Source organism: Amphiura filiformis, chromosome 10 (assembly GCF_039555335.1).
Source record: "Amphiura filiformis chromosome 10, Afil_fr2py, whole genome shotgun sequence".
In the NCBI taxonomy this organism is placed as follows: Eukaryota; Metazoa; Echinodermata; class Ophiuroidea; order Amphilepidida; family Amphiuridae; genus Amphiura; species Amphiura filiformis.
In genome coordinates, this window is record NC_092637.1 from 48225565 (window position 1) to 48252961 (window position 27397).

General features: G+C 42.9%; 2 protein-coding genes across 3 annotated transcripts in view; both read right to left on the reverse strand.

Annotated features, from left to right (window-relative positions):
* Window positions 1-27397, reverse strand: part of LOC140162974 (uncharacterized) — a 137316-nt gene that overhangs the window by 67790 nt on the left and 42129 nt on the right. The gene's annotated exons all lie outside the window — the stretch shown is intronic.
* Window positions 993-26942, reverse strand: LOC140163279 (uncharacterized). The gene is made up of 3 exons (XM_072186677.1): window positions 26878-26942; window positions 22561-22837; window positions 993-1385 (listed from the first exon to the last, which is right to left on the reverse strand). The coding sequence occupies exons 1-3, from the start codon at window positions 26940-26942 to the stop codon at window positions 999-1001; spliced, it is 729 nt and encodes a 242-aa protein (XP_072042778.1). The 3' UTR covers window positions 993-998.

The following is a 27397-nucleotide window of genomic DNA, read 5'->3' on the forward strand; positions in this document are numbered from 1 at the left end:
ATATACACTACGTACTATCCCTGCTACCAGTTGAATGTATCGACAAATCCAACTCAATCGACTGATCCATCGAATCATCGTCTCCCCTCTCCGGACTACGCTGTTTCAACCGTGAGTACTTCGCTCGCGCGTTCTTAAACCAAACGTACACCACGCGACTGTCGTATTTCGACTGATTCCGCCTGAACTCGGAGGAGTTGAGCTCCGCGACGTACTGCTCTATGGAGTGACGATCCGGTTTGGGATTTAGCGCGAACCACGCTTGGAGTTTTGGTACTTCTATTGCAGGATGGATGTTAAAGCGTTTGCGAGTGGCTTTGTATGAATTCGCGGCAAGTTCAAGGTGCTTGAAGGATATTTGCTTCTTTGGTTGAAGTGGGGCGGCGGAGCCTGTTGCTTTTTAATATCATGATCCGTTCTCACGACCAACGGCTTCTCAGGGAGCCCATTTGACTGTATCAAGCTATGTGTCACCATTTCCGGCACTTGCAGAGTTCTACCCTCGACAAGCGCTTGTACTTGCGCACTACTAGGAATAGCATCGGGCGTGTCAGCTGGCGATAAGGAAATTCCGAAGCCCGAAGCAATCTTTCGAATGTCCGTAACTTGGGAAGCTGCTTCCGGTGTCGGTTGCACTGACACGCCACCAGTTGAAGAAGCGGTGTCCTTCTCAACTTTGATTGTTTGCCGCTGAGGGGCGAGTTGCATATTAGAGAGTCCGAGCGGTGCGATGGCGCTCTTGACCTTTACACTTGGTGTGTAACTTGTAAACGCACCCGATGCGATTGTTGGAATTTGCTTTGGGCTTGTTAACATCACACTTGGTGCGCTACTTGTTACGAGTTTTGTTTTGCTAGTACCGTTCAATGCCACTTTCTTTGGTTTGTCCTCCTCAACATCCTCTTTTGAATCCAATTCCGATTCGTACATGTTCACATTCTCATCCGACTCATACCGCTCATACCGGAGGCGACATCCTGTAAATGACGGCCCTGGACTCACTCTCCCAATCCGCGATACTTCGCCCGTGCATTCTTAAACCATATCGCGATCGACGTGTACTGCAACGGATGTCCGTTCCGCCTTCGTTCCATAGTGTTCAACTCTGCCAAGTACATTTCCATTTCGGCGCGACTGGGACGAGGGTTATCGCGATACCACGCTAACAGACGTGGTAACTCGTGCCGCGGATCAAACAGAGTTCTCGGTCTGCGCCAATGGCGCGAGCTTGGCTTAGCAGGCATCATGTTATCCAGCTTGTCAGCCGACACTAATGTATTGTCCATCAATCCATTGTACACATTGTACCACTGGTAGAAGGCTTGCAATTTCTCCATGTAGATTGGTCTCAGGTATTTTCCTTGCATCAGTTGTGTAACAGCACCCTGTATAAAGAAAGAATATCTTTCAAACATTCTACTACTACGTTAAATGTCAGCCTGGGTGAGAAGAACAAAAGAACGGTTGAGTATATGAACACTTGATCTGTCAAAATAAAGACTATTTTCTAATCAGTTACAAATTTAAACATGCTTTTAGCACACAATTGTATTCCTTGATATAACCTGCAGCCTTCTTCACAAGTTGGACATTGAAAATAAGGTTGTCTCAACCAGCAAACACTTTTGAACCAAAATGGCTCCTGGTTCATATAATGATAATCATAGCCTTTTCATTTGAACCAGGAGCCACTTCAAATCAAAGCCCACAAGAAGCCAGTCAGGCCACTCTAGTTCAAACTTATTACTGAAGGGGGCACACATCATACATTTTTGCTTACTTAGACACTGATCAAAAATTACTCAATTTTATCAAATTGAAAGTTTAGTTCCAAATAGGCACTGTTTTAACTTTCATAATTTCAAGGTGCTGAATCATAAGGTTCAACAACCACAAGACAATTTTCTGCCAAAAGACTGTCTGCATGGTTCAAGCTGAGGAGCCATTTTAGGTTTCATGGGAGCCAAAAAATTCCCGCTTAATTTCACTATTATATATACAATTTTGCGCTCAAACCTTTCTTAAATTGTTACTGATTAGACTACACTAGCTTCTACATGCATTAGTATGGGTTAATTCACACAGATGGTATTCTGAGTTTTCCAAATTACAGTCTCTGGGAAGTCAAAATTGACACAAAGAAGCAACATTCCACACATTTTCTTATATACTTTTCTTAATTTAGCTTAATCCAAGAAAGCAAAATTGCATCCAAATGCTAAAATTTCCTGAGAATGAGATGAACATAAGCTTCTTTCTGATACTGACCTTTGATACAGCATCCCAGTTTAATCTGATTTCAACCAAATGTGTACTGTGTGGTTATAAACCAGAGATAAGCAATAGAGGGAATAGCAGAAATTGCAAAAAAATTTGAGGTGTTTTTTTTAATACTTTTGGTTCTGCCTTTTAAAAATTGGAGCCAAAATATGCTCAAATTGAAATAAAGGTAGCAAATTTATCAAAACATGGCATCCCCGCTTGCTACAGTCCTGTATACTGGTAGCTCCAAAACTTGACAAGTTCAATTTCGTGATCTTCAATTATAGGAATTTAAAATGTCTTAAATGCCCATGAAAATTAGAAATTCATTTTTTGCAATAATATGCAATTTTCACCTTCAAAACCAAATTGCCTATTCTGGAGTTGCATTGCTGAGTGCATTTTTTGTTTTTTGGCAAACAAAACTGCAAATTCAAGCGTGTCCTTCTTCACAATCCCAATAAGCCAACGAAAAGCGTGGATGTGGGAAATGGCTAATCTGTGTCAGCTATTTCAACACCAGGATTATCTTCTATCTACTTATCTCATATTTATCCACTGATTAGAAATTATGCAAAACTCATAAAACCATCATTGTGTAAATAACATGAAGGAACATGCATACCAAAATGTGTTAATCTAGCATACAAAGAGATCATTCATTGTCTAAATCATGCAAATGGTTGAAATGGGCTATTCCAGTTACAATTCATACACTGGTGCCGTCATCGACATGCCTTATGTCGACATGATGCCGACATTGGCACGTATATCCCGACATGTCGACATCAAAAAAAATTCTAAAAAAAATTGTTTTTTTTATCAAAAATACTTTTGGCCAGAAAAGCAAGAAGAATTTTTTTTATGTCGACACACTGTCGACGTCGGTATACGAATTATATCGACATTCAAAAACGGTGCCGACGACAGCACTACCATACACCCCCTATGGAAAACATGACCTTAATCAGGGAGTGTGAATTCCAAAGGGGTTACCTATAGGTGGCTCCATTTGAAATCTACACCCCCTCCCCCTCCCCAGGTTGGAGATTAATGTCATGTCTTCCATAGGGGGGTGTGTGGATTCTAACGGGAATAGCCCAATGATCATGCACAGTAATTAAAGCACACATTCAGTCTATTTAAAATCTACACCCCCTCCCCCTGCCCTGGTTGGAGATTAATGTCATGTCTTCTATAGGGGGTGTGTGAATTCTAAATGGAATAGCCCAATGATCATGCACAGTAATTAAAGCACACATTCAGTCTAGATGAAACACACTGACAAAACCCGGGGTACTCAAGTTTGGCTTTGGTAGGGATGTGCCGCTGAGATTTTGGAAGTAGACCCATAAATATACCAATTTTTCAAGAAATTTGGACCCATTGATATACCAAAAGTCAAAATTTTCAGCCAAATTTACCCAAAATTGTCTTAGTTTTTACAAATTGTCCCAAAATTTTGGGAAAATTTTGGCTAGATTAAGGAAAAATTGGGCTGTTTTCGAAAAAATTGAGAAAATTTTGAAAAAGGACCCATTCATATACCAAAATAGGCTTTGAAAAAGGGGTCATTGATATACCAGAAGGCTGAAAATGCTACCCATGTTTATGCACGTCCCGTATGGTCATTTGTACTGAGTACCCCGGGACAAAACAAGATGTACCAATGTATTTATCACTCACTGTGAACTACTGAATTAAAAAAAGCAATGGGGAATAGTAAATGACGAAAATAAAACAATGCACTTTTGACTTTGCACTAGCTGCTAAAGCCATAAATGAATTGTTAATTAAAATTTATATGTGTACCCTTCATTTTATCATTGTTGTAATTATTATAATTGGCATATATGTAATTAGTGTTGTTAGTTTTAGTGTCATTGTAGTAATCATCAATTAGCAGTTCTATTGTTATTAGTTTGTGTTTTTCATTTTGTCATTAATTTATTGTTTCTTCAATACATAAATTTGTATATAACATTGGACAATAATGCCATCCACTACAATGGGCTGTAATATTGGTATTTTCATTTTTTTTTCCAGATATATTTTACAGGGCAACTGCTCCTCTAAAAAACTTTACAATGATAATATTAAATGTCCCTATTGTTTGATTGGAATGTAGTAAAAAAAGTCAGTATGAATGGGTTGAGAAATCCTTTGTTTTCTATTGTTTTTTTGAAAGGTTCGATGGACCATATCTCAAAACTTGCTCTGCCGATCACTACGGTCCATTTGTGATAGATGATCACATGTATTATAATCGAGCGGCTAGTTTTATTGTTATTGTTTTTGTTTTCCATTTAGTTACTTATTTATTTTCTTCCAATGCAAGCATTGCCACATTGGATATGTACAATGTATGTCCAGTTGAGATTGCAATCTTTCAAATTAATTATTCACTAAACCTTTTTGTTTAATTTAAAATGTACTTTAGTTTTAATACGACCAGCAAACTGGTTTATGGTTGGAAACTACAAATGTACCAGTAAAACATATATATGATGGTAGCATCTAACATTTACCGTAAATTCTAAGTATTCCAGTTGATTTGTTGAAAGCAATATAACAATAGGTATGCTATATTGTCTGTTTTACCAATAATAGCAAGGAGATTTTACAAATCAAATTACTCAGAGCGAATTGTTTTTGTTGCACTGAAAAAGAGTCATAAATTATTAAGATGTTAAAGTGCTTCGTCCCTTCTTTCCTCTTCTCTTTTATATCTAATTTCAAATAGTTCCAGATCCAGTTGAAAACAGTGCTTTTTTCCCCTCCCCCAAGTAGAAAATTTCTTTCCTTTTAACCACATGAAATAACCTGCATTTTTTCCAAACCATTTTGCAGCTACACTTTGTGATATTCACAGAATTAAGGTGATTGGGATGGCAGGAGCCATATTTTGCCAGCTTCAACATAATAAAAATTCCTTTAAAAAAGGAATAGGGTGCCCAATGGGAGCTTTGACGCGATGTGCTGAAATTCGGGGCACTCCACTTTGGAGGTGAAGGCCAATAATAAAAACTTAAGTTTCGGACATTTTCCCCCTCGTGCACATGGGGATGTAAATGACGCCCATATCAAGCCTTCACCTTTGTAAATAGACCATGTACCATTCCTCCTGTGTGTCAGCTTTATTTGTGCCAATATTTGAGTGCAAACAACGCTAGGTCATGCTCCCTTCCAACCCACCTTAAGATGCTCTTAAACAAAAAAATCCAAGTGACTTTGCATGCATGCAGCTTGGCAAGTCTTGATGAGTTGCCTTTACCCTGCCCTGCTTATCGCGGTCTTATCACATGGCATTTTATTATCACACACAAGAGCCAGCTAAGCATAATCTCCTTCTCTATCGGCGGACTTAATGTTACTTGCTCTGCACTGCAACATCAATTAAGACACACAAGATTTTTTAAGCACCACTGAAGATGAGTCAAGTTGACATATTAATTCCAAGGGGTGTTCACACAGAGAGCTGCAACTTAAGACAAGCACCACTGAGGGCCAGTCAAACATTATTTATTCCAAGGGGTATTCACACAGGAGATTGTAACTCCAAGGTTAAAAAGGATTTTTGAACTGTTGTTTTGAATGACATTGATTCCAGAAGTACCATTATTGGGTATGCTCTGAGAATTTGCAATTGCAACCTTTCATTAGCTAACGTTTAAAAAAAATCAATTTTAGTGAGCTCAAGTCATATTCAAGTGCCAATGAATTATACTTCCTACAGCCTCAATGGAACACCTAATGTTCATGGGATCATGATGGGATAAAGGCCATATGCCCCTATCCCTATCTTAATCCACATCCACATCCTAAAGTACAGGAGGTGGGATAGGGGAGGGTTCTGGGATCTTGATTGGGTTTCCTTGCACTCCATTGTGGCAGGTGGTCACACTAAAAGCTGTAACTCAAGGTAAAATATTTTGGTTTTAACACTTAGTGTTTTAGTAATTATTTTCAGCCATATTTTCATACTGTACATTAAATCGAGTATTATAAATTCAACAGGTTCTAATACAGGAGCCCACAATTTTGGTCACATTGGAAAGATTGCTCAGGGATAGATTTCATAACAGTCTATGACACCACATATCCTGGAACTGTGATGCTACTCAGTATTAATGTCTTCCAAGTTTAAATTAGTTTAAAACTTGATTGCTTCTAAGGGTATTCACAGGTATAGTTTGAAAACTTTGAGATCAATAAATTTAATAAAATTAATTCTATATTTCTGAAATTTTCTTTTCCTGAATGAATTAGGATGAAAAAGAAATCTAAAATAACTTTGGGGTGGAGGGAATTTTTGTCCCACTCAAGATTTTAAAAGACTGTATATTGCCAACTGACTCATCTGAACATGCGGCTCCCTCCCTTTAACGATATCTTACGTAAAGTGTAGGACTGTTTCAGAGGATTTAGCCATTTGACGTTAGGGAGTGCAGCCTAATGGCTAAGCCCTGGATAAGCTGTAAGGCATGCCATTTATTCCTCACGTTGGTTCCATCACTTCTGTCTCTGAACTATCGTTGAGTTGAAATGATAATGAGGAAGAAATTTTGTTTTGAACAAGAATAATTAATACCCTTTTGAAGGTGGGGTTGAGGTAGGCCTGTGCTTTACCCTGGCAGAGGTGGGTGGGAATGAGAGATTTTTTAGTTATTTTAAAATGCACTTCAGAATTTTTTTTCAATTTTGGTAGTTTTCGTAACTTTCTCATACTGTTTGAATGTGTGCGCTCTGTGCGATTAACTGCGTGCAATTCGATATTGTGATCAGTGACATGCATCTATAACATCAGCACAGATTTTGCGGTGAACCAAACTTATATTTAACCACAGAGATTATGCTATATTTAGCAACAAGGGAGCAAAAACACCACATGGAACCACCAGTACCTAGTCCAACTGGAAGGCCTTGATATAATATTCCCCTTGAATACCCATGTGCGTAAACCACAAAATTAAAGACAGAGAATTGGGACTTGACCGTCATCTTGATACAGGCATGGAACAAAAATTGTGGGGCATTTGGTTTCTCTCGGAATGTACTCGAGGCATTCGTTGTCGTGCAAGCGTGACATGGATGAAGGGCGCATTTGAGAGACGCATTTGATGTGACCTGCACGAGAGTACCAAGACGCTTCAGATGAGACTCTGTGATACGCACTGTCGGCAAGGACCCGAATACCCCCAATTTTATCCCCATAGCTGAAGGCGCGATTGTACGTGGCGGTATAGAGAGTCCCGGTTCTCTTTCTTTAATTCTGTGGCGTAAAACCATCTCGGACATGAGAGAGAACCGGGGAGAGAACCAGTCTGACATCAACAAATTGTAACTGGAGGGGGAAAGGAAAGAGTGGACTTGATCCCAAGCCATTATGGAGCCATCTGAACTTTCAATTACCACAAACGTCAATGGTCCAGGTTTTCCCTTCAGACTTGTCACCCTCGTAGCCACCTCATTTATGAAGACTCTGGATATGCCAATGTGTCACAAACGGAACAAACCCCTTTTATTTGCAATTTCAGATCCTATTTAGAACTGGCTCAGTTCCCTCTGATCGCGACACCCGATAGCGAGCACGAAGCGTGAGAGGCGAGCGCGAGACCGAGCGTGCCAGCGCGAGAGGTGGAGTTAAGAGTTGGATTGTCATCATCAGTACTGAGCACGTAACTAGTGCTAGTCCTATTCAACCACTGGTTTTTGCAATACTCCCTCTCTTATATTGAACCAAATCCAAAATTAGTGCTATACATGACTATGACTTGCAGCTTTAACTTAGTAGGAGTAAATCACATATGGAGCACTTGGGGAAAATAGAGTCTTCACACATCGGACTAATGCCATGCGACTTGTCAACTCCCCTGGGACATGGCTCCAAGTTAGGCTCCAAGGTTGCAGAAATCCTAGAGCTGGATTATGGTAAAGCCGCCCTTCTGGGGGTGAAGGGATTATGAGTATTGATAGAGGAGTGTCAATGTATTTTAATGTGTTGTAACTGTCATTAGCACTTTGGAATGATTGTGTTCCAACATGGGGAGAAGTTTCCTAAAATACTACACAATCATACTTTCCTGCACACCTCCACCAAATAAACTATGGCTATTTGTCCGATTTAGAGACAGGGCACTAATCTGACACAACCCCATTTCCCAGTCGGTATGCTTTTGTTGCAATTCGTGACACAATCACATTATTAACACCACAACTCTCCCCTCATTCATCCGTATTCAACTTAATTAAGGGATCCAAAATGAGCGTTTATTGCGTTTCGACAGTATTTTTTGTGGGACATGAGAGCACCTCAGACCTATCGAATTGCATTCTGAATACGAAGCATGTCTTTCTGATATCAAATAATTTTCAGTTTTAAAAATCACAATATAATACAAATTTTATGACAAATTATAAAAATTTGATATTTTTCAAAATTTTGATATATAACAGTCCTCGAAGTAAATTATATAAATCTAATGATATATTCTTAAAGTGTATGTAGCAGGAGGAAAAGCCGACGGTCAATTGAAAATTTTGACCTTTCATATTGAAGATATGGATTTTTTCCCAAAAAGACCTTATTTTTTTGGTGTTTTGGGAAAAAAATCCATATCTTCAATAATGTAAAGGTCAAAATTTTCAATTGATCGTCACTTTTCATCCCACCTACATACACTTTAAGTATAAATCATCAGATTTATAAAGTTTACTTCAAGTACTGTTAAATATCAAAAATATCGATTTTAATGATTTGCCATAAAATGTGTATTAAATTGCTAATTTCAAAAATCAAAATTATTTGATATCAGAATGACATTCTTCGTATTCAGAATGCAATTCGATATGTCTGATGTGCTCTAATGTCCCAAAATAAATACTGTCCAAACGCTCATACCCCAGCCCTTAAGCTATCAAACCAAAAAGTGATGCTATGCATGCCTACTGACTTAAAGTTCAACTTTGTGGGAGCAAGTGCAAGTCACATATGGTGCACTGGCAGGGAAAATAAAGTCTTCACACATCGGACTAATGCCTTGCGACTTGTCAACTCCCCTGGGACATGGCTCCAAGTTAGGCTCCAAGGTAGCAGAAACCCTAGAGCTGGATTAGGGTAAAGCCGCCCTTCTGGGGGTGAAAGGATTATGAGTATTGATAGAGGAGTGTCAATATAGTTTAATGTGTTGTAACAGTCATTAGCACTTTGCAATGATTGTGTTCCAAAGGGAGAAAACATTCCGCATATAAATATCCGATCCATTAATAAATTCAGTTTCATAGATATTTTATATTCTTTGAAATTTACAAAACTGCTAATGACAATAATGTTGACGAATAGTTCAAATTGGATATTAAGACACAGGACCAACCTTTTCAAATTCTTGGATTTCATTTTGGTTTTTATGTTGGTTTGTGTTTATTTCTTGGAAGAAAAAAGCAACAGAAAATAGTCCCAAACAAAAATGTTTGGTAGACTCATAACCGGTGCGATCTTACCTTTCCGATGTTGATTAAGATACTTCTTGCATCGATCCCGAGATGCGGAAAAAACCAATAGTCATTTTGTCCCACATAAATGAATAAATAACAAAACCCCGATCCCCGAGTGGACTCACCCATTCGGTGACGTCACACACGATAATCATCCCTTATCCGACTTGGGCAGCCCCTACTCGGCCAACTTGTAGGGGCGGCGGGGTCGGGATAATCAACATCGGAAAGGTAAGATCGCACCGGTTATGAGTCTACCAAACATTTTTGTTTGGGACTAGACTCAGTACACCGGTCGATCTTACCTTTCCGATGTTGATTATCCCGGACCCCGGCCGCCCCGGATGGTGGTACAAGATTGGCCAGCATCTGATAAGGATCGGGAGAGTGGGTAGCATGGAAATCGCGAGGTCAAACTATTTCCCCCCCTCACGGCCGGGAAACAGAAAGACTACGTGAACAGACAAAAACCCCTGAACCGAAAGTGCAGTGGTTAAGAATAGAAACACTGGTTCTTACCATGTTGGAATTCTGATTGTCCATAAAACACCTGATACCCAACCACCATATTATCTCCGCAGAATAGCCCTGGAGAACTTATCGCCTGGTCGTTGGTTTACGTTTTTGTAATAAACCGTGGAAAAGGACGACGGGTTCTTCCAAGACACAGCCTGACAAATCTCTTCAATGGGGACCGCCCTATGGTAGGCCCACGAAGATGAGATAGATCTGGTTGAGTGGGCCTTGGGGCGGCGTCTTTTGCCGCCCCGAGTCCACTAACACCTGGACCAGCCACCGTGCCAGAGTCTGTTTAGCGGCTGGACCGTGCGGTTCTGCGTGAGTGATAAATAAGCGGTCATGAGCCCCTCTTAAGGTTTGTGTTCGGCCAAGGTAGTGCTGTAGCGCCCTCACGGGCACCACAACCTGTCTTCGGCTATTGATTGAACCCTGCCCAATACTGGGGAGGAAGAGGGCGAGTGTCGGAATGTACTTCGCTCATTTTTGCAAGGAAATCCGAGGCGAAGAAACAGCGTCGCTCCGTTGTTAGTAAATACGGAGGCTGACTTGAGACTGCGTGCAACTCTGAGCAGCGCCGTCCGAAGCCAACGCCAGAAGAAAGGCCGCCTTAAGAGTGGCGTATTTAAGGGTCGCTTTTGACAGGGGCTCAAAGGGGACCCTTAATATACTCCAAGACTGTGTTGAGGTCCCATGGAGGGCCCACCTTCCTTTCTGGCGGGCGCTCGTTGAACATACCGTCGAGAAGAAGACTTAGGGACCCATCTGAATTGATAGTCGACCCGTCTTCAAATCCCCGATGAATCGAGAGAATGGCTGACTTATAGTTGGCTATCGTTGCCTGCTGAAGTCCTGACCTGAACTTTTCTGTCAGAAAATCTGCCACTAGAGGCACAGGGGCTCTAGTGGGAGATGTATTCTCTCATCGCACCATGCGTAGTAGGGAGCCAAACGCTGACTATCGTCACGGAGGGTAGACTCGCGTCTACCCCGGCGATGAGAGAAGCAGCTTCTGATGAAAAGCCTCCCTCCGCCAAGACGTTCCTGATAAGGGCCATGCAGCTAACTGCAGGTGCTCTAGTGGTAGACTTGGTACCTCTCCTCCGGGCATCCGGAGTAGATTTGGTAACTCGGGAGTACTCGCTAGTAGATCCACCATCGGTCGAAACCACAGGTGTTTCGGCCAGAACGGTGCTATCAGAATGACGTTGCAATCCTCCCTCCCGATCTTGGTCACTACCCTTGCGAGCAGTGAGATCGGGGGGAAAGCGTAAGCAGTCATTCCTCCCCAGTCTACGGACAGAGCGTCCACGGCGAATGCCTGTGGGTCTGCGACCCTCGAGCAGTACACGGCAGCTGATGATTGCGATGAGATGCGAACAAATCTATCGAGGGGTGGTACATCACCTCGAAGATCGTCTGGGCGACCTGCGGAGCAAGGGACCATTCTGTAGGTCCCGACACCTTTCCTCGTGACAGATCGTCCGCGAGGATGTTGGTGACTCCGCTATGTGCATCGCTCTCAACGTAATCTGCCTGGCCTTGCACCACCCTATCAGGCGTAGTGCGTGCAGGCACAACCGTGGTGACCTGGTGCCCCCTTGTCTGTTGAGGTAGGCTACCACGGTTGTGTTGTCCGTTTGGACAACGATATGAGATCCACGATCACCTTCTCGAAATGCTGGAGAGTTCTCTCCACTGCCCAAAGTTCGAGAAGGTTGATATGGAACTCCGTCTCCGTGGCCGACCATAGGCCCGAGACTGAGTCCCGTGGATGTGGCCCCCCAGCCCAGCTTTGACGGCGTCGGTCGTCACTACGTGGCCTTTACCGCTGGTGCAGGGAACCTGACACCTTGAGTCAAATTGGGCTGATGGGTCCACCACCAGAGTTCCTCTCGCGCGATCTCCGACATCGGAACCGCGAGGGATATTGGGTGACGACTGGGCCTGTAAAAGGCTAGAAGGTGTAGTTGTATAGGCCTCATGTGAAAGCGGCAGTGCGGCACGAGGTCTACCATACTGGCCATAAGGCCCAAAACCTTCATCCATGCCACAGCGGGTGCTCCCTCTGACTCGGCCAAGAGTCGGGCACACCTCGCCATGTTCGTCACCCTCTCGGGTGAGGGCGCCGCGATCCCCTCCGTGAGGTTGATCTGGGCCCCTAAGAATAGTGGTGTCTCGTCGGGACCAAATTGGATTTCTTGGCGTTGATCAGAAATCCCAGGTCCCGCACCGCACGGACTACTAACTCCACGAGACACTGTGTCTCCAGCGGGTGCGTCCGTAAATGAACCAATCGTCCAGGTAGCAACACATGTTGACTCCCCTGCGCTTCAGGTACGCTGCCACCGCCCTGACCAGGAGTGTAAACACTCCGGGGGACGTGGACAAGCCGAATGGCAGGCATCGAAACTGGTAAGTTTGACCCTGTACCTTGAAGCGTAGAAACCTCTGATCTTGAGGTGCGATCGGAACATGCAGATATGCGTCCGAGAGATCTAGCGATGCCGCCCACATACCCTTGATGGGGCAGGCTAGCACCGAAGCGAGAGTCTCCATTCTGAACCTCTTGGGCCTGATGAACGCGTTCAACGGCTTGAGGTTCAGAATGGGCCGCCAGTCGCCGGTCTTCTTTGGAGCCAGAAAAAAGTGCTCCAAAACCCCTTGGTGAAAGGGGGTAGACCGGGACAATCGCTTGCTTCGTGAGAAGCTGAGTGACCTCTGATAGTAGTGCCCGGACGCTGGGGCCGTTTCAGCCTGTAACCCCCACTGACCACTGACAATACCCAGGCGCCCGGTGAGATGGCATGCCATCTCTGGGCGTAATGCACATGCCGCCCACAGGGGAATCCCTGTGGAAGTCCAAGGCCTGCCGGCATGGACTGTCGACCGCCCGTGCCCTCAGGACCGATCTGGTTTGCCACCCTTAGAAGAACGGCTCTTCTTAGGGGCTTGCCCACGATCCAGCACTACTCTTGCGCTTCCCAGATTTTTTGGGAGGTGCTGGAGTAGCCTCGGCTCGGGTGTAGTCTGTGGTGCGCGTCCTGCTGAAGCCGGAGCTGGCGCTGAAGAACGCTTAGAAGACTTCTTCTTCTTGTGCTTCTTCTTCGCCTTACTGCCCTTCCCTTGGTCAGGGCAGCCTCTGACTTCTTCAGAGTGCTCTCATTGGTGGCCTTCTTTGCCCGGTCCTCAACCGTAGCGTTAAAAGGCCTGTCCAAAAGTAGCCCCTGTCCCACCGAGTCAGACTTCTTCATTGCTTCAGCAAAGTCGGAGCCGTAAGTTGACTGGAGGGACAGACAGGCATTCGCCCGGCGGCGAGATGACATCCTATGGGCTAGGCCCATAGAACTCTCGTTGAGGTTAGCTGTTAGCACCGCTAACAGATTAACCTCATGGAAGAGTTCGGACGTTGCCCGTGGTCGCGTTCGCTACCTTCCTACCGAGGTGTTCGGCAAGCGTGGTAGCGACGCTAGAGACTCTGATAAGCGAAGCGTGCTCGCTTATCGATGAGCTTTAGCTCCTCCTCCCACTGGGGGGAGAACGACCCGTACGCCTTGGCCGCTAGCGGCAGGCGCTTGGCAACGTCTGGATCCATGTCAGGGACCCTGAGGTAGGTTTCAGAGTCCTCCTGCGAAACACGCAGTGGAAGCGTGCAAGCACGCGGCGTCGAAGCTCCAGCGAGCCTGACAGCCCTACGAAACCTACCCTTGAGGTCCGCCGGGAATGCAAGTGCGGGCGACCCTTGTGTGGACGCGCTAGCTGGGCATCCTACTGAAAAGATGCCCTGGTCCTCCTGAACGGACTCCTCCTGAGAGAAAGCCAGGCCCAAACCTTGGGCCACACGGCTCATCACCTCAGCGGTGTCCGCAGGTAGACCATTGCTAGCGAGTTCCTCACGGGGAGCGGGGAAGGATACCTGAAGCTAGCTGCACAGCCTCATCAGACTGTGAGTCGCTACTGGTGTCATCTTCCGACTCCTTTCCCTCGCCTTCAGACTCTGACTCACTCTCTGATGAGGAAGAGATCTGACGACAGGCATCTGAAGGTGGACAGGGAGGTGTCGCCACCGTGTGGCTAGCCAACTGAACACCAGCAGAAGAGGGAGTACTCCCGCTAGACCCCGAGATGCTAGCTATAGCACCCGGGATCCGTGACGCTCTCGCTGCTGTCGCCCTAGCCATAGCAGTGTGCGGCCTACCCTGAGCTGTATCAGGGTTAGCCACTCGCCGCCGGGTTGGGTAACAACTGGTGGTACTGCTTGCCCAACGCTGGCCGGCACCTGCCACGGTGCTAGACCGTGGAAGAAACCACCCTGCGGCGGATACCACGGGCATACCCTGTTGGTAGCTGACCCTGAAAGGATCCGCCACCAGGGACACCCCATGGCACGGCAGTACCAGTACCGCCTCCCCCTGTTGCCACAGAGACTGTGGTAACCAGGACGAGTACTGCGGTACCTGCGTGGTTGTAGCGTAGGTGCCCGGTAGGGCTCCCGGCTGCGTACCACTGTATCCATGCCTCACAGCGTTCCCCGCTAGAGGATCAAGCCGTGTGTATGGGTACCCCGCTATACTGGCTGTCCCTTGGCTAAAAGGAGCTTGCCTAGTATCACGGGTAGCTGAGCGTGTATACCCTCGATCAGTCACCTCGCTACCTGAATAGGCAGTATCAATCAATGGAGCCATGCTCCGCTGAATAGATAGTGATCGATCATAAGAGGGTAATTGACCCATTGACTGTAATGGATCACCCACGCTCTGCTGGCTCTCGAGGACATAAGTGGGTTGTTGATCAGCCAGGCTGTTCAAACTACCTACCCTAACCTCTTGAGCCTCGCCCAAGGTCGCTGTGTGTGGCGGACCACTCACGGCAGCTATGGGTGCGTGCATAGTGGCTACCACTGAAGTCAAGCCGTAGCTCGCCTCGGTAGCTGCCACTGTTTGCACTTGGGTCGCTGTCCCGTGAGAGACTGCGAGCCCAACCCCGGTATAGCCGCTAGCCAGTCCCGGAGGACAGCCGGCAGCCATTCCAAGGCCCAGGGAATCACTCGGCGGTCCCACCATGGAACGCTGCCGTGTGACAACCCCAGTTGGTTCTGCTAAGACTACACCTGAAGCGTTAGCCCCGGTATTGTCTCTGCTAAACCCATGCACGTTTTCATTCGACCCTTGCGGGGAACGAACGGCGTGCTGCGTGCCGTGGATCACCCCAGGCAAGCCCGGGTTCCACTGGCACGCTGCGTGCTACAGACCGGCCGAGGCACGTCCGCTGCACGCTGTATGCTAGGATTCAACCCAGGCAAGCCCGGGTACCCTTGGCATACTGTCCGTCGCCGGCTACTTCGCTGGTGCTAGACCCGCTCGTTCGCCAGCAATAGACGGGTGTCCACCTGCAAGAAACTCGCTAGAGATCTCACTGGTAGACTGGTACTCGCCTGTTAGGGCAAGTACCGCCCTGCTGCCTGCTACTAGCTTAGGCGTTAAGTCAGTGCTTTCGCTGGCTGCTAGGCCTTCGGGCTCGCTAGCAGTCCCCGGAGGGTCCGCCTGCTTGCCCGGGACCGGAGCCCCAGAGGTTACCTTAGCGTGGCCCTTGCCGGCCTCGCTAGTACCTACCATATCAATCTTACCTGTAGGCTTCTGTTTCTTAGTCTTCGTCTTCTGTCTGTGTCGAAGACCTAAACGAGCGCTACTTTCTAAATCCTCGAAGTGGATGTCCGATAAGCCTATGCAAAAGGAAGCACACTTATTTGATTTAGAGCAATCCCTGTGGGAGTAGCAGAGTGGATCGGGTCCCACTCTGGTACAAGGAAGGGCATGATTGACAAGGCCTAGACATTGTAGTAATCGGGGAGCGTACAGCACTACCCCCCCGAACACAAGCTCAAGCCCAATAAACAGACCCACACGCACAGTGGCTGTCGCTGATGTAGTGGTATGATATAAAAATATATATACAAAGGGATGAAAAACTGAAAACCTTTTGGGGAAGATTTGTCAGGCTGGTCCCTTCGAAACCCACGAACTCTTAGCAGTAACTCAAGGCGTCATCAGACGCGCACTGAAAGATATAACGATAGAGCACACCATAAACATAGCGATAATCACTCACCATACATGTATACACAGTATTGTACAAACATCTATTGTAACTTACTAGTCTGCTATAGTTGTTTTACGTGAGAACAAAAAATAAAATGGCGTCCTAAGGGCGGCCATTTTGAAAACGTGTGTCCCGTATCTGACGGAAACACACATACAAGCTAAGTTTTTGGATCGTTTTTGTCACTTTTCTAGCGAAAAATGTCGTCAAAACTATCTCCCTAGCGACTATACTGGTTGGTTTTACCTCAGTGTAACAAACAAACTGTATATCTCAATCCTTTGGTTCGTAATGATACTTAGCGTTGGTAAAGAAAAATCCACACGTCTATCTCATCTAGAAACCAAGGAGGATAAGGGATGATTATCGTGTGTGACGTCACCGAATGGGTGAGTCCACTCGGGGATCGGGGTTTTGTTATTTATTCATTTATGTGGGACAAAATGACTATTGGTTTTTCCGCATCTGGGATCGATGCAAGAAGTATCTTAATCAACATCGGAAGCGGTAAGATCGACCGTGTACTGAGTCTGGAGTTTTGCAAAGCACTTTTTAAGGAAGCAGTTTTAAGCCAGAGGGTATTTTCCCCACTATTTTGTAATAATTTTAGGGCAAATTGCCCTTCGGTCCCCAGTGTATTGGATGCCAAAATCCAATTTTTGAGGGCATTTGGCAATAAATGCCAGTGGTTCACTATTAGTGGTTCACTATTTGTGGTTCCCTGCCTCTCTGCCCACTGTCACAATCCAGTATCTTGCATTATTAGTACTACATTTTAATGAATCAAAGTGTGTGAAAATATTACATCCAAAACATAATAATGATAAAATTGGATGCTTTACGCCCAATATTTATAGAGCATATCCTATCAATGACTGCTATACCTTGTTTAGGACTTTCAAAAGAAGTACCTGCATGTGCAATAATGAGTGTTTCCAAATAGCCCGCCAAAGTCATGCAGGTAACTCCGAGGTCGTTCATTGAATTGGTTTGAATGAGGAATACTATGGGAACCAGTGCCTTTAGTTAGTAGTCACACATGAGGAAAGTGGATAACCTCTATTGGTCTCGCTCTGAGATTTAAAATATTGGACTCAACATCTCATACCATATTTTAAAACTCATAGCTCGACCAATAAATATGAGCTGAATTAATCCAAATTATATCCCACCGGGTTACTTGGGAGCTTGGAATCTCTCATCGCATCTTTGGTTTTAGCATTATGTCCGAATATATATAGAAGTAAACTAATGACACAATGCTTCAGTGAATTAATAACAGTAAACCAACTAACAATTCATTAATTGCCATGACCTGAACATTTCAAAATACAAATGAAGCTTGAATTTTTATTTTGACAGATCTGTATATAAATGTTCAAATATAATGAAATAAAAACCTGGGGATTGAAGTATTCAAATTATTGCATATTTAAGCGTTTCCGTACTGTTTTTCTAAGCCTTTTTAGAGCGTTTTATTTAAAAGGCGCTTCATAAATGTGTACCAAAATGTGAATCCTCTCGGATTGCCAAAACTGCTTGCCCTCCCTTTCGGCTCCCCCAAAATATCTTGTCACTCGCCCCAATTTTACTCGCCCACCAGGGTGCATAATTATTGCACAGCCCCTAGTTCGCAAAGGTAATTGTGTAATGTAACATCATATAACTTTAAAATAAAAGAACCTGATTGATGTGAAGATAAATTATATTAAATAAAGGTAAACAACCATGAAAAAAATGTGTCTGAAAATGTATAATAGAGGCCGTCAGCGTGACGTCATATGCCGCCATCTTGTGGGTACATGCTGCGATGGTAGATTCGATCTCCATGTGTGAACAGCAAAATCACCGTGTCGATGCGCGATAACAGCTGCGTGGCAAGTTGCGCCCTGCGCGTAGTGTCCGACGCATGCACACGCGTATCATTTGTACCCACAAGATGGCGAAAGGCTGACAGCCTCTATAGGTTCTTATGTCAAAGAAGGGGAGTGGAGATTAGGCAAGGTTTTTGAGAAAAATGCAAAAATAGGCACAAAATTGGGCAGGGGTGTAGTACCTCCTTAATATCATTGTGCATACAAATGTTGCTGTAAAAACATGAGTGGGGGTTGAAGGAGGGGGCATGCTCATGCCCAATTTTGAGAAATAGGGATTGATTTTACAGTCCCAAAATTTCAAATTCCATTTATCTTTCCAACTACCACTGGTGTTGTCGACATGCTCGTTTGTCTCAACATTTTGTGCAGTCTAGCTTTTTCTTTAATTTGATAGAATCATGATTTTGTCACTATTTATGCAGTAGGGGAAAAGTGCATTGTATATTTTCGTATCTGCATTAATTTAAATTGAAGAAAACAATGTCTTTCTGTGCATGCAACCTCCATTGCACATTTATGTTGTGTATGTAGGAACAGCTAGAGCTGTGTTACACATAATAAGAAAAAAGAGTTCTTCATAAGCATTTAATTTTATAATATTCTAGTGAATTAGGCTTTATAATATCATTGTGATCAAAAATGTTAATTTCATGATATCAGGAATGGTTTTGATCTCTGGAAATTATAAGTTCTGTTGATTTTTTTGGTTATTAGTTGTTGGTCTGCATGTCATAAAGCTTTTCATCATTATAACAATGTCGGTGTGGGGAAAAGCATTAATTATAATTTTTTTCATACTAAAGAAAAGACCAATGAGAAGTTTAAGAAGCACCACTCTCAAATTATAGGGCTATGGTTTGGGTTTAGGATTAGTGGAAAAGTTTTGGATTAGTATATAGGATAAGTAAATATATAAGAATGGTACCATGTATTCTGCTTGAAAAACTAGGTACTGTTTTACAGCATCTTTTTACAGATTGCATCCGATGTAGTGCATGCTTATAATTTGCATTGTAGCATATAAGTTTATCTTGTAAGCACAATGATTAATACGAGACACTGCATCATGTATGTAGGGGTGTGTGTATGTATGTAGGGGTGTAGGGGTGTGTGCGTTTGTAAATGCCGTCAAACGAGGACCTACATATGGATACACACCGTAAAACGAGGACACACCTCCAAACAAGGACGTCCTCGATTTGAAACTATGACCAGGATGACGTAAATGATGCAAATATGCATATTAGAAGATAGGTCCCCCATAGGCGGTATAGGACGGGTCTCGGTTGGAGAGTAAGTTGTCTGGTGTGTTTGTGAGAGGTCCACGGTGTGTCGATTAAAAACGGGTGTGTAAGTCCTCGGTTAGATCCTCCTAAAGTCTAGGTGTGGGGGTGTGTATGTAACAAATGGCTACATAAAAATAGCCTGTTCCCAGATGCGGTCTCTTACGATAGTCCCAATAATCCCTGCAATATGCAAGTGACTACCCTAAGTAATATATATATCGTAACTTATTCACATATTTGGGACTATTTATGAGGTCCTTTCTGTTCCCCAACCCAATCAGTTATTATACAATCCACTATAAATCAACTGCTCAGTGCCAGAAGTGGGTAAGTGCATTAGCTGCCATGTGTAGATGAGTACAATATACTGTGTGTAAATTGCCAAATGTTCACAGGGCAGCTATTGCACTTTACCCACTTCTGGCACTGAGCAGTCGAAATATGCTCCCCTGTGTGCTGCAAAAAAGCTGATAAATATGCAACATACATAGTACAGTTTTTGTTCACAGGCGAGTAATTTAAAATACATTGATACATAAAAGAAAAAATCACATCAAATGAAAAATGTAAATCACCACCAACTAACATACTATAAAACACAGAAATAATGCTTGATGATTTTGTCATGTGCACATTCAATCTTCAAACCCTGGGGGGGGGGTCACTACCATTGTGGCCTGTACACCATCCGATAATAAAAGCAGCGTAAAAGGTTAGTTTTTTAGGTGGGTAGGCACGATCTGCTTGAGTATCGTGTTTAGGGTGTCAAAAACACAAAAAATTGGAAAAAAAGGGTAGCAAAATTGCAATTGCTAATACGCGGAAGTGAAATTTAGGGTATGAAATTTGATGCAAGGAATAAAATCCCTGTGATCCCATGAAAAACTAACCTTTGTACGCGTTTTTATTATCGCGGATGGTGTACAGGCCACAATGGGAGTAACCCCCGGGCTTCAAACTCACTCCTGGATTGCTATTTATTTAGAAAGTCTCGTTGTACTATTGGTTTGGAAGACTTCTCCAGAAATCCAAAATTCTGGATTAACAATGGGTCCCTACATTCTACAAGAAAATATCCGCCACTCCCACCAAACCTTGATTTTGTCCCTATTGAGAGTTTCTCCCCTCCACCTAAAAATGTCCTCTTAGAGTGACGGAAAGCATCATCTTTTATAAACAAATTTATGAAAGATTAAAAGCAGAAAACAACTTCAGTAAGCACAACCCGCTCTGTGGTCTGATCTCTACCCCTGTGCAGGGTATAGGGACCAAAATGCTATTCCAGTTTGCAGTCACACCCCCTCCCCCATTGAAGACATGACCTTAATCTCCCACACAGGGAGTGTGAATTTCAAATGGAGTCACCAATACGCAGATTTAGGGTTTAGTCAATTTGTGCCGAAATTCATTCCCACAATGCAATATGCGTATTGCATAACAAAGAATATTGATTAACCTCCGAACTGTATCTATTGTTATGCAAAACTCTTATTGCATTGTGGGAAGGAATTTCGGCACAAATTGACTTCCGGTAGAGAAACCCTAAATCCGCGTATTGGAGTAATCAGGTAACCCATCAATTGAACTTCACACTCCCTGTGTGGAAGATTCATGTCATGTTTTCCACAGGGGTGTATGGATTTCAACTGGAACAGCCCAATCCCTGAAGCCAAATGTCTTCCTGGTTGCCCTTTACAGGAATTATTATTTGGTCACCAAATTCAAACATGTTCCAATGAATCAGCAATACCTGATATAATATAACATTTTTGAAGAAGTCTTCCAATTTGAACAACGAAACCTTCAACTACTGCGCAAAATTTCTGAGTTCTCAGTCATACTACAAGCATATGGAAGCACCACGTCAGAAAACAAAGTTCTGTGAGCATTTTGTGGAAAAAGTAAGCCACTTGTCTAGATACCTTCAGGGGGGGCCTGAAGAGCAGGAAAAAACATTTTGCCATAAACCTAGTCCTGAAGGTGCTTTATGGGCGTTTTCAAAATGGCCACCAAAAACATCAAAAATGCCTTAAGGGGGTACTACACCCCTGCCCAAATTTGTGCCTATTTTTGCATTTTTCTTAAAAATGATAGCGCATTGGGGACAAGTAAGATGTGTATATTATAGGAGCAAGGACTACAACTACTGCACTGAAAATTCAGCAACTCAAGGCAAGTAGTTGTTGATTTATTGATCAAATATTGGTTTTCCTTCATTTTTGACTGTAACTCCACAACTGTTGTCTGTGCTGAAATAAAATCTCCAGTGCAGTAGTTGTAGTCCTTGCCCCTATAATATACATATCTTAATTGTCACCAATGCGCTATAATTTTTGAGAAAAATGCAAAAATGGGCATAAAATTGGCCAGGGGTGTAGTACCCCCTTAAATGTGCTAGATTAATTGAAAGGTGTTTTGGGGATGAAAGTACAGCTAATTAATGCCTGGATAATACAGAGCGAGCCCAATGAAAACAAGAAAAAAACCCATTCAATCTAGCCTATTCAGGGGTGTGAGAGGCCTCAGATAAAAAAGAGAAAAATTACTAAAAAAGTTAAAAAATAGTATAAAATCAGGGTAAAAATGTCAAATATGGGCTGAAAATAAAAGAAAATGCATGAATTTTGGCAATAAAAACAGCTAAAATCAGCTTAAATGCTTAATTCTCACACCCCTGCCGATTTTAAGCAATTTTTGGTGGCCATTTTGAAAATGAGCTCTAAAACACCCTCTCACAGCGGCACTAGATTTTTTGGCAACATGTTTTTTTTTTTATCTTTGAACTTGAGATCCTCCTGTTGATACCAAGCATTACTTTCGGGCTCTGCTACTATAAGTATACTATCCAGACAGGTTGTGTCGTGCCAACGGTTGAACGCCTAGCGCTTGGTTGTCCGTCTCGCCACACGCTCGGATATCTAGACAGTTGCTTTGCTTTCACCACAAAATGCTCACGGGATTGCATCTTGCACCCTCTCTAATACAAATCTATACTACATGTTCATGCAATTTATCAATACACATACCTGCGAGAATGGGCACCCGTGACTGACGAGAAACGTTGGTCCGCGCTTCTCAAGCAGCTGCAGCAGTTTCAACCGAATCTCTTGTGCGGCATTGGACAGTCCTTTTGCCGTGGTCGGTCGGTTAGCGTCCAACCCGCTGAAACCGGACTTTTTCAGATTAAAGCCCAGTAACTGAAGACCCCCATGATTCGGTGACGTTGTTGCCGAGTTGTTGTTACGATTTGGTGTCGAGGGTGCTGTCTCCGATTTGGCAGTGCTGTAAAACGAAAGGCTCCATCTTGGTCATGGACACTAATGTGTAGATTACAAGACACACACTGAAGGGAGCAGGGATGGGCTACGATCTGAACTTTTGCTTTTATATGTACATGCAGTATGCACAGCGAAGGACTGGGTCTTTAAATAGAAAATGCTCATAGCAGACCACTCTTTGAAGTACATATTGAACTTAATGCGCTTCTTGTAATGCTTTTTACTGCTTTATACAACAAAATACTTGTGGTGTTTGAGTACCGTACCAAATATGTCCACAAATCAAAAAGAGTGCATTGTGCATAAAAATGCATGAAAATGGAGTGCTTAGAGCATTATTTGCTGTTTCAACATAATAGTTAATAGATTTAGTAGACCAACTGATACATGTATAACTAGTCAAAACCTGTTACATTTAAAGGAGCCTTTCTGATGGTATGGAGTTCTAGACTTTATTTGAGGGCCACCAGGGGGCCATACACATTTTAAACATACATCCTTGCATTGAGGGCCAAATAAACCAGAGTTTCTTATGATTTTGTTCCTTCATATTTTAAAGTTAGTCAAGGGCCAGCTACCGGTGGTTGGCGGGCCACATTTAGCCCGGCCTGTTGAGAATCCCTGTGGTATGTGATGAAATTTGTTTACAAAATGTTTGGGAAGTCACAAAACAATGACACAACAAAGGTGAAATGCAAGAAAATAGAATACATGCAAGTACCTGTGACACAATAACAGTTTGCCTGAATTTCATTTTGAATTTAATCACATTGAATGGCACACATGCAATAAAATAAGGGGCTTGTTTAATATTATTAGCAAGATTTGTGTAATTTAGGGTGATGAGAGGAGGGTTGCGGTAATTTGGTAGAATACCACTTCCAGAATATTCGCACGGGTGAAAGTACCAACTTACTTGCGATCATTTTCCAAATCACTGTTCAACATAAATTTCTTGTGATGAGTGCATTGTATTTACTCCTAGATTTATAGTGGGCCTCAACAATCAATGATTTTGAAAACAATTATTTTTTATCTGCCACTTCGTGCCTCCAGCATCAAGGTGGTTTGAACATGATACCGCTTCCAAACTCATGCCATTGTAAAGAGTTACACTTTGTTCAATAAGCACACATCATTTTGTGACTGATGACAAGGATTGTACATAGGTCAATAGCGGCTTCATGCAAATATAATAAATTTGATTGAATTAAGACCTAATTGTTACTGACAATCATGATTTCCTGTATTGCATCACGATAACAAGATCCACAATATGCTCATCTATCTGGGCACATATCTTTAACCCCAATACATTTGTATATATTCATTAAATGACCTTTGGAAATTTGGGTACAAAAACACATATTCTGCAACTTGAGGTCAAATTCTGCACTATGATTTTTGAATTGCGATTATTGAACTATGCGATTGGGATGAGGCCATTGTGGTCCATAGTGTAACCAACAACCCATCCTGCAGTCTGTAATGCCGCCACGCAGTGCACAACTGGGTTACTTCGGAAGGTCTACCATGCATTGCTAAAAATTGGTCAAATTTTGGAAGTTTCAAGATGGTGGTCTTAATAGTCAATTTCCCTTTATTTTGCAGCATTTTGTGTATCTGAAAGTTGGAAAAACACCCAAATTTTAGGATTTTGTGTGTCTTTACTTTGACTAAAATTTAGGCTACCGTATTCGTTCCAATAAGCGCCCATGCCCCAATAAACGCCCACCCAGTGTATTTTCAATTTGCTAAAGGGTACCATTAATGTTGAAGTGACAGATAGATGTCGATACAGTGAAATAGCTGCAGAACTACCGGAGTACCGGTGCAAGTCCTGCGTAAACTTGCAATATATTTTCTGCATCAGAAAGCTATTAGAACGTCTCAGAACCCTTTTATAACATACGTAAATTCGTCTCTAATAAATGCCCCTTACGAAAAAATTAGGTAAACAAGGTAAAAAATAAGCGCCCACCCAAAATGACTTTGTTAAGTGCCCTGGGCGCTTACTGGAATGAATAAGGTAGTTCAATGATGTCACCATCCAAATTGGGTGATTTCTTTGCTAGAATTAATGAAATCACCCAGATTTTAGGGTTTTTGGGTGCCTTTTTATTGACTGAAAGTCGAGCTACTTGGGCCTCGCCTGCCACTACTGCTTGACGGGGTGCTCTCCACGCATTTTGTTTAAAAAATTGTAGCAACCCTACCTATTATGTAATTTTGACATTATGGCATTTGTAGTACCAATGAAGTAGCTTCATACTGCAAATGGCAGCTATGACTGTGATTAAAGATCTTCTTGCAGTTACACAACAATATATGTGCATGATAACTCAAAAGCATTTCAGAATGTCACCAGTGTGGCGGATATACAATTGACACTGCACATTGCATGGAGATACACAGAGTGAAAACAATGTGTCCACTCTGGTAACAAGCATCCACGGTGACCAAGGCTCAAAATACTTTATTATAAATGTGGGCATTTTTGAATAAATTCTACCAAAATAGCACTCACATATGAACAGAAAAAAAGGAAGTGGATGAAAAAAAGGGATGTACATGTATTTAGCTGCCATTGCTTCTCAAGATGTTTAGTAAGATTACAAAACTGCCACATAATTTATGTTGCGATATCAACATCTGAATAAAATTATACCTGTCTCTTTTACTAATTGTCTACATGTACTAACACTGTAAGCAAGTATTTGTAAGGCACATAACTTCCATGAAATCCTGACTACCTGAGAAGTACATAGGTGAGATGACCAATTTACCAACCTTTGCCTGAAGAAGATTAGCGAAAGGCAACTTCATTTTGTTTGGACTCCCAAATTTCATGTTACACACAATGGGGAATGTGCTCAGCGATGCATATGATTTGGTCTTCTGGTCCAGGAAATTGGTTAACTCTTAATTGGTGTATGTCAGGAAATTAGGTAACTCTACAAGTTCCCGGACCCCTAGATTTGAAAGCTGATAGCTACCCCTGCTTAAATGCCTATAGACCCAATGTTATTCCGGGCATTCTTCCGCTGCGGCGGGCATTTTTGGTCGTCTGCAGTGACTTTTGTTTCACCGCTGCGAACTTCAGTTGTCGGCTACAATTTTCCCCTCAAATATCACCATAGTTTAAGTCTTTATTCTCCTTGTTGATGTAATCAGCAGCAGAAGACGCATTAGCCACTTTCTGTCGCTGCGGAATATTAACCGCTGCTGTCTGTTGCGACAGAAAATTGCCCCCACAATGTCAGATTATATGACCCTCAAAGTAGCTTGCATTTGAAAAGATACTTATTACTGAGGTATCATTGGTTTGTGGTACCAATAGTTACAGATGGTCTGAAATCTAGGCATATCAGGGCCAGTTTTGGGCTATTTCACTTGAAATCCATACACACCCTATGAAAGGCATGACCTTAACCTTCCAGAAAGGGAGTGTGAATTTCAAATGGGGATACCTGAATGGGTGACTCCATTTGAAAGTTACACCTCCTGTATGGGAGAATTTTAAGGCATGTCTTCCATAGGGGATGGTTATGGATTTAAACTCTGGGAATAACCAATTGCAACAGTTTTTAAGGGTGACTAGCTACTGCTCTTCACAAGATTTCAATTACCTTTGACATCAAATTAAATACTTAGAATCAAAATTTGCACCACTAGACTTCATCTGACATCTAATATTACAGCAATAAGTTCACACCTCAACTTGGGTTTACTTTACACTAGGGTTTGTCATAAATTTAACTCTTGGTTTTGAGAGTTATTTCACTTCCAGGTTTTTATTTCCAAATATTTTGACAAACTAGATTCAAACTCCTGGAAATTAATTTTGTGTGTGTTGGAATTTCATTTATACTCTTTAGCCATTTAGCTTTTGGAAAAATAAAATGTATACAGTTTTCTGTATTTAAATACTTTTGGTAATGATGTATGCTTGTGTGGTAATGAATCTCTTATTGTTGAAATCAAGCAACAAATCAACATTGTCATCAAAATTTTAGTGAAGCCAAAAAATACCATTCCCTACCACTCTTAAAGACTACTCCAAACCTGAACAGGTGATCAACCTTTGCAATGAGGAGAAGTGGCTTTCCCAGAGGTGGTAGGGATGCCATGGTACTATAGACGAATCAAATGAGCCAAGTCATGGTCAGGATTTGGTCGGCCATTTTTGGGTCCCGCAGCACCTAACTGGTGTTGTGACTGCCCAATTGGGTGGATTAAAGCCGCTTAAAAATCGATATTAGATTCTTTTGTGTTGTAAACTGTCATCTTTCTTTTGTCTGACGTGTAACACAGGTGATAGAATGCAGTTTAAAATACCCTCCAAGGCCGCATCATTTCACATTTTAGATAAAATGGAGCCGACAGGGACTCAGCTAATGGCTGCCATTGAGGTGTAGGAATGCATGAAATTGGATTCGTCTATTGTGGCAATCAACAGGGCATGGATAGTCTACTTCCACCTATCACACAATTTAAAAGATCTGTGCATTGCACATAATCATTAATCAGATGGCTGATGAAGTCTGGTGGTGCAGGCAGGATGCAGTTGTCTTGTTCATTGTCA